Source organism: Anarrhichthys ocellatus, unplaced genomic scaffold (genome assembly GCF_004355925.1).
Source record: "Anarrhichthys ocellatus isolate YVR2014 unplaced genomic scaffold, GSC_Weel_1.0 scaffold71, whole genome shotgun sequence".
Lineage (NCBI taxonomy): Eukaryota > Metazoa > Chordata > Actinopteri > Perciformes > Anarhichadidae > Anarrhichthys > Anarrhichthys ocellatus.
The window spans coordinates 817,167-825,957 of NW_022280101.1; the positions used below are offsets into that span (position 1 = coordinate 817,167).

At 41.4% G+C, this 8,791-nt stretch overlaps 1 protein-coding gene across 1 annotated transcript in view; it reads left to right on the forward strand.

Moving 5' to 3' along the window:
- The first annotated feature begins 1,054 nt into the window (after positions 1-1,054).
- Positions 1,055-8,791, forward strand: part of epsti1 (epithelial stromal interaction 1) — a 12,391-nt gene continuing 4,654 nt past the window's right edge. Inside the window, exons 1-7 of the mRNA XM_031873434.1 lie at positions 1,055-1,283; positions 2,503-2,561; positions 2,668-2,751; positions 2,871-2,944; positions 3,231-3,314; positions 5,415-5,488; positions 6,780-6,864. Of these exons, the coding sequence (XP_031729294.1) occupies positions 1,078-1,283; positions 2,503-2,561; positions 2,668-2,751; positions 2,871-2,944; positions 3,231-3,314; positions 5,415-5,488; positions 6,780-6,864 (666 nt within the window). The 5' untranslated portion in view covers positions 1,055-1,077. The remainder of the gene's footprint in view (positions 1,284-2,502; positions 2,562-2,667; positions 2,752-2,870; positions 2,945-3,230; positions 3,315-5,414; positions 5,489-6,779; positions 6,865-8,791) is intronic.

Sequence of the window (8,791 nt, forward strand, 5' to 3'; positions counted from 1 at the left end):
GTGTGTGTGTGTGTGTGTGTGTGTGTGTGTGTGTGTGTGTGTGTGTGGCCATCCAGTATGTCCTACCAAGAAGATCTTCATTCCAAATATAACTCGCAATAAATGGGTTTTTGAAGAAATATTTGTCATTCTTTTTTGTGTGTGCTGATGTCATTTGAGGCTGGAAATAACTATCAAGTCAATCTGGTGATTGTATTTTTTAATTAAACAATTATATGTTTTGTCTTTATCATGTTTGGATACATTTTGAGGGCGACGTCTCCAGATATCTTTTTCTGTCCGACTAAAGATATTCGGTTTACGCTCGTATAAAAGACAGAAAAGAAGCTCATCTTCACATTTAAGAGGCTGGAAACACCAAATAATTTGCATTTCTGCCTTAAAAATATATCAAATGATTCTTTGATTATCAAAATAGTTGCTGATAAATTCAAACTCGGCTTGAGTGTCATGAAATATTTCTACATTACAGAATGTGATCATAATACAAGATGTCTTTCTCTGCCGTCCCCTACGTTTAAGATGTAAACAAGTGTGATCAAATCACAGCACCAAAATGTAAAACAAGACAGGAACCTGCTACAATTCATTTGGTTCAACAGATATTTTGATTAATAATCATTTGTTTAAATCTGCAATATTTGTGGTCGCAAGGTTTTCCTAGATGCGTATTTATTTATGTAAATGAATACTTGCTAATGTGATAAAATATGAAAGTATTTGTACTAAATATTACACTGTACAGTCATAGCTCCACAGTAATGCACTGTGCAAGCAGGTAACACCGTGTATTCTACAGTATAAATGCTTAAAAATGAGTTTCAATAGATCACAGAATTAGCTTAGCATTGAGCAGTAATACAGGAATATGAGGAATACAGGAACAATAAGATCGGTTGGGAATTGGCAGTTGGATTATGTCATGTTGTCATTTATTAATTTGACTCTTCTTTTGCTGAAATAGCACCAACATCTGTTTTTTACCAGTAGATGGCGCTATTGCATTAAGGCCCTCCCACCCTTCCGTATTATGCACATGTGATGACCGCACCGAGAACAGCACATCAACAGGACTACATGCCTGTCAGTCACACAGTATCTCTCACTGGAGGCATAATGGATCCTAATGATCACAACCAAAGAGACACAAGATACCAGCCGAACCCTGTCAACTCTAAAGACGGCACATCAGGAACATCTGGAGCTGAGCAGACACCTGAGAACACAAACAGAGATGCACCTGACAGCGGGAACCCACAGGCGACCGGCAGACAGCCGCAATAGTAAGTTACAGTTACAGTTGTGTTTCACCAAAAATGATAAAAGTCTGACACAATACTGTGACACGGACGAGTTGTTGAGTTTATAATGACGTCACATAAAAGTGTCAGTATTAGTTAACTCTTTAACTCTACCCAGCTAGGCTGAGTTTATCTCTGTTAGTGAAACATTTCACAAGTTAAATCATTTATTGTGGAACTCGCTGCTGCTGACTTTCAGTTTCGTTTCACGTGAGAGGGAAAGTGCCTTCACTGTTTCCCGGAAATCCCATTTGTCACTATTAACCACAAGCGTAGGCTAAGTTTAAATGACCTTTTAGTCTTACACAACATAACAACAAAATATCAACAAAGTGAAGGCTACTGTCACAAAATACGTTTGTTTTTTTAATTGATGTTGTACCTGAATAATAAAAGAAAGAAAAGAAAACACGTTCATAATTTAGTTTTGGGATAGAAAAAGAAAAGGCTTCTATTAGAAATAAAAGATACATTACTAATGACTTCAAAGCAACAGCAATGCAATGTTATGTTTATGTGACAAACAACAGCTGCTTGGAACTTTTTACTTTCAGTTTCCTAGCTCACTATTAAGACCGAATGCTACTTGGATTATTTTTTGTCATGAAAGCAGCATTTTAATGTTTTAGTAGCACATTATGTTGATTTTATCAGCTTTGTATACTGATACAGTTTAATCTTTGGCAATTCTATAAACTGATTGTGTATATTTTTGTTTTTGAAGATTGGTGTAACTATGGCTGTTATATAAATGTAGTGGAGTTAAGAAGCTTTTCTCTGAAACATAATACCATCATCTAAGCAAACAGTCACTCAAATGCTCAAGTAAAGTTTTCATTTTGTCTTTTTTGTTCGTTTTACTTTTACTCCGAAATCTATCTACACGCCTACCTTTTTCAAAAGAGTTTGAAAAACTTGGATTCATGTCTCAAGTCATGTTTCCCTAAATGAACATGTTTTCATATTATTCTACATCATGGGAACACTTTGATTTCTTTGTTTTTCTTGTTTTTGGCCCATAAACACACTATGAAATGAACCAGAATATGATTATAGCAAGAAATATCTGATCAGAAAATAGGTAAACAAGACAAAACATTGCTAACCAAGCGTTCTGTATCTTAACATTGATAAGATTTTACAGTATCTACAGCCCGTTCAGTCCCTAACGAGCTCCTTCATGTCTCCGTCCTTGTCTCAGCTCAGGCGGATACACCATGATCCCACCAAATGAATCTCGGCGAAACGAGCTCCTAAGAAGTAGGCTGGCGCTGCTGCTCTCATCTGTCGCACCTGTATCGTTTTGATCTTCATACGAACAAATATGAATTTCTTTCCCAAGTAATGAAGCTTTGTGTTTCTCTAGTCGCTCAGAAAGAAGAGGAGGATCGTCAGAGATGGAAGGAGGCAAACAGAGTCCCCTCTGTGCACATGACTCCAGCGAAACTGGGTAAACCAACACACATAACTACACCCAATGCAAATCATCGTCAACCATTTGTATGACATTACTCTTACCTTATGCGTTTGCACATTACTGATATGTAATACACTGTTTCATTTATCAAGGTGGTAGTGCAACTTTGTCTGGAGCCAGGGAGAAGCAGCATACAGACTCTCGTTGCTCCAAACTGCAGAAAAGGGTACTTCATCACATTTACTGTTTTAAAACACACACATCCTGTTTACCCTCTGACTTCACATACACCTCAGATGAAATACCTTCTATCAGTCAGTCTGACGTGCTCTGTGAATTATAGAAGCATATTGTAACCAGGGCTGGTCGAAAATGCAGTATGACAATTTATCATTTTCAATGGAACCATATCGTGATTAAAGTCATCATATATCAAGATATCGTGGTTGAGATTATTTTCTGTGTTGGCTGAATCATAAATAGATATTTAATGTGTTTGTTGTTGTTTCAAGCTAAAAAAGGAAGACTTGGACAAGAAGAAGAGACAAGAGGAGGACGAGGAGAACCAGAAGAAGAAAGATATACAGAGGGAGAAGGTGAGACCAAGATTAAAACAACAAGATTATGTACTTTGGCCTTTTGTTCAATTTATCGCAAAAGGCTTATTTAAATCAGTCGCCACCTCTTCTATTTATATTTCAGTTGCATTTCTAATCATTGCAATATGAGGAAACACATTTGATATATTTAACACCCTTTAGGGAGTTATGTCAGAGTGAAGCCTCAACCCTTCTAGTGATATCCTGTAATTCACAGAGTGCTTTTTGACAAACCCCAGAGTTCCATGTCAGGAATGCATGGCACTCAGCCACGGGCTGTGAAAGGAGGTGCAAAGAGCAATAGCAGTTGCAATAGTTGGTGTTTTTCCAGTGAAGAGTTGCACCACTTACTCAGAATATGGCATGACTTGTGGCTGCATTGCATTATGGTCCGTGAGTTCAGCAGAAGACGTCATACCTGTAATTATTTCATGAATGAAAGGCGATGCCAAGTCTTCAGCCTCTATGTAAAAGAACTGAGAGTTACAGCAGACCTGCTAATCAATTAAAGCAGACTTTACGACTTGCATTGGATTGCATTAGACTGTACAGGTGTAACTAATAAAGTGGACACTGAGTCTATAACGAACGTATTCTCAGGAAGGCTAAGGGAATTCTATACGGTGGCCCTGAGTGCTGAATACAGCGCAACCAAAGAAAACACATGCAAATAGACCAAACACATTTAAATAAAGAAATATTCACCAATTTGACTACAATCATTCAGCACAACAAAACTCCACTGCAAGTAAAGAAAACGCAACCAAATACAGAAGGGTGCATAAACATTTTAGTGGTGTTTTTTGGGTGGTGGTAGGAAGATGTGCGGACATTTCTCCCTGTGGGAGTCTCACCCTCCCACTGCATGGCACTAGTTTGTCTCCCATCAGTGAGAAACAATATCATTTTTAGCCTCTAGATGTCAGTAGAGTCAAGCCTGCTCCTGAGCTGTAGCGGTGTGTGTCAGAGCAGAGTCTTCCCTCACACACCCCACCAGCCTCAGAGCCACCTGGTTAATGGTCTCATGGGTTTCCCGCAACCGAAGACAGCTCGTCCTTCTGCTCTCAGACGTGTTTCACTCCACAGTCTGGCCCCGCTTATATGGTCTAATAGTAGTTGATTGACTGCTACAGTTATGTGGAAGGGTCGTTAATTATTAAGACCAGAGCTGTGTTCCACAGACCCTGTCCTATTGCGCAATGACCTCCGTGAAGCCATAGGAATGTGCCGGTAATCCAGCAAACAGAACAGATTCATGTGAAACAGCCACTTCTTCGTCTGTAGACGGGATCTAACAAGAGGCTGGCAGAAACGTGCCTCTGGTTCATAAATCCATCCTGACCCACTTTGGTTTGGGAGGGTTTGGGGTGGAAAATTATTAAGCGTTCAAACCACAAAAACTGAGAATGCTACAGCTCATCACTGCTCCTGGACAGCCCACCTCTTTTATTTGTTTTTACAGTAAATACATACTGTAACAGCCGACACGGCCGGGCTGCTCACGGCGCTGGTGCCAGAATACAATCTCAAAATGAAAATACAAATACTTTTGTCTCTATCCAGCAAATACACAATTACTGCAATACTGCAATTACAGGGGACTAAACAGGATTTCCATCTCTTTATACGACAATGGGATCGAGAAAATGGGATGCATCATCTTACAAAATATCACATAAGATATAATTGAGGATGTTTTCCAAGAAGCTTGATCTTGCAGATGATGGAATTGTTTACATAAATATTTTAAAATACCACATCTTTTCACATGTTTCTTGTGGACGTTTTTATTGATTTGTTGAACGTGATTGAACCATATCTGGGAATTTATTGCTTTCATTGATTATCTTCATAATATCATGAACTTGAAAGACACGCTTTTCATGTCAGACAGCCACAAGTACTGTTCACATAGTATACATGTGAATGTCATCTGTAAATAGTGTGCAACAGAACACTTGGTTATCTTCCACAGCAATACCTGCAGCCCATATACCATATATGTTGAATGTGTAACTGCTTGTTGTTGCATGGTGGCAGCCCGCCATGCATCCGGCTGTGTGCTGTGGTGTGACTGCTGTCTGTGATGCATCGCAGGCTGATCGCCTGGAGGAGAGAAAGCGACAGGAGGAGCAGAGGAGGAGGGAGCAGCTCAGCCAGGATCATGCCAGGTCAGCCCTGATCAGGTTAACTCGGGCCTCGTCACTGTCACTGCGCTGTATTGTGTTGTTTCTGTGTGTCGTGTTGTGTTCTTTCTTGCTCTGCATTCGATCTATGAGCATCGGATGTCACAATATCCAGACCTTTACAAAGGAAGCGCCCGATGTCTGATCCTCTGCTGACCTATAATTGTCTCTGGAGTTTTAGCAAGTTGCATTTTTTTATTGGCAGAAAACAGCAAATAAAAACATATCAGGGGAAGCATGAAGACAACAACATTAGCTTCACCTCTGATTACCGGCTAACATGGACAATGCTAACATGCTAAAGGGCCAGTGTGTAGCATTGCAGGGGATTATATGCAGAAATGTAATATAATATTCATAACTATGTTTTAATCAGTGTATAATCACCTGAAATTAAGAAAATTATTTGTTAATTTACCCTAAACAGAAATTACAGCTGAGGCAACATGAATGTGTGAAACTAATTTTACAACAGTATTGACATTTCACTCAAAGCCACATGTAAGAGGAAAGGTCAGTAGGGTGTCCATGTCCTCTTGAAGTGATCCCTTCTTCTTTTCTCATGCAGATTATCATCTAATTGGCATTAGTATATTTATTACATTAATAAAAAGTACCTGGGTGATGTCACTTGAGTCACTCCTTCAGGGCCATAGAGGACATTATGCAACTGTTTTCACACACTGAGTAGCACTCCCCATGACGAGTGGATTGACTTTGACATGTAAAATGAGTGTAGTGCCCCTTTAAAATAACCAGGGATTTTGGATAATATGTTGAATGTATATACAATAATGATTTAGAGTGTTCTCTGTCTGCAAGTTTTTCATGCTGTATTCTCCAACAGTGCACCAGACCGCTCTAAATCAATTACCCTGATAGTCGAGATGTTATTGGAATATTATACAAAGTCGGCTCTGGGGGAAATGGCTTGTCAAGTAGCATCTCTGGCTTCCTTACAAGAGAAACAAAAACAGGAGACAGCAGACCAATGTGTGAACCTGAAGAAACAATGAAGAGATTTAGAAATGGGGCTAAGGAGCTGGAGTGGGACGGCACAGCTCTTGAACCGGGGAGAGCGGTGTCAGTGAGGCACAAACAAACTTGGTCAACCTTGTGGAAAATCCAGTACTGTCAGTATCCAAGGCCTGCAGAGCATCTGTGGCGTAAACAAATACTCCTTCATACCTTATTTATCAGTGTGTGTGTTTCCATGTTTGTCTTTTTGAAATGTGTAACTGCAAGACAGGAGATATGACTTGTGTATTCATTCTAGGAAGACTGAGAGTTTTCTGCAGAGGTTTGAGAGGACAGCCCCGGGTCCGCTGGCATCCAGCAGTGCCGCACACACGTCATCCAGGGTAAGCCAGCAGCCACATACCGTGTGTGTATGTGTGTGTGTGCACTTGTATGTGCTCTCACATGTTTTATTTACGTAAATGGCATCAGCCTGTGTGCATGTAAACTATAGAAATAAAACAGGTAGAACGAGCATTCCCTTTCATATCAACGTTGCAGGATGGTCAGACCGGCGTCCATTTTGTATTGCGAACTGTTGTAGCGGGCTAACTTCCATAAACTATAACGACTCAAGACAAGTCCCGTACTCGCTGAGGTGAGATTTTGCAGTAACGACCAAAACGAGCAGATAATTTAACAGCTTAATGCTTCATCCACACAGTGTTGTCACAGTGTAAAAAAGCACATTGCTATCGTCAAATGAGTGACAACTGTGTTCAGCTTATTTCCTGTTACCAGTGTAGCATTAAAGCATGGTGGAATAAACAAGCTAGTTAGCCAACTAGCGGACAGCTGGCTAGTTAGCTGGCCAGCTTGCTAATACCGCCATGCTTTAATGCTACACTGGTTACAGGAAATGAGCCAATAAGCGGCTGGTAGCCAGCAGCAGCGCTGGGTGTTGTTGTCCCTCTTTCTTACTTATCATGGCTCCGGAGAACGACAAGCTAACTAGCTAACTAGCCAAGCATCCGTCTCCGGAGCTGCGACAACACTTTACGGGCCCCACTGACGTGTGTTGTCCCCACAACAACAAACACCATTTTTATTTAGTAGTCAAATGAACAGTTCAATGTCCATTCTGCTCCTATTCTATTTGCATGATGTAGGCACATATGTGCTTGAATGCCCACACACACACGCTTGCTCTGTGGGTCCCAGGGTTCAGTGTTGAGTCTCATATCTGTGGCCGTGGGGGTCGGAGACCGAAGCTCTGCGGTTATTCACACCAATAGATCTGCCTTTGTGAGCTGTTTCCTGAATAAATACTCTCGAGTGCGGAGTTTTCGTCATCCGGGGCCACGGCGGGTATTAAGCGGTATCCCCAGTGGGCCGGGTGGGGTTGAGGAGCCAGATCCCCCTGTAATTATCTCCTGGTCAGACCCGGGGCACACAGCAGTACAGCATGCTCATGGTCGTGTAAAAAGGAAGTGTAAATACACAGAGGAATATGCCACTGTTTTTCCTCTCCCTTGCCTCTTGATGCTGCCTGGCTGTCGGCTCCTTTCCCTCTCTTTTGTTTTCACTGCTTCCTTTTTCTCAGCCTCTCTTCCTCTCTGCATGTTAGTTTTCCTGGGAGGGAACGAGTGGAAGGCGGAGTTCAAGGGACTTCCCAGAGTTCACACTGAGCAGAGACCGAGACAAAACATGACATGACTGCGAGGAGTCTGCGGAAGGCAGAACGAAGCGGAATAACCTGCGCTAGTAAAAGTACCTGGAGGAGACCCAAGCTCCCCAACAGCCAATCACACAGCACGTCAGTCAAAACGGGGGCAACCCTCGTGAATAACTTTCCTCTTTGTCAACAATCTATAAATCTTAAAATCAATAGCTGCTGTAAATCTTAAATATGAAGAGGTCACGGTTATTCTTAGCTCAGAAAAGCATTTATTGGAGAGTGCTGACAGCTTCTGTCAGAAAGTCAGACACAGTGCTAAGTCAGACACAGTTCCTCCACCCAGCCTAGTGTCTGTCAGTGATGTTATACCAGAGAAGAAGAGAGTGTGCAGGAAATCGACCCCGAGGGGACACTGTATGTTCCACACTGTATCAGGCTGTGAGCGGATTATGTGGTGACGGATGACACTGTTAAAACTGCACACTCAGCTCCCTCTGTGGACGGAGGAAATGTTTTCTTTCTGGTCTTTTTCTCATCGTTGTGCCTTTCGTCTCTCTCTCTATTTTTCTCACAGAGACTTTTTCACCAGACATTTTTTTTGTATGTGAGAGAGAGAGAGAGAGAGAGAGAGAGAGAGAGAGAGAGAGAGAGAG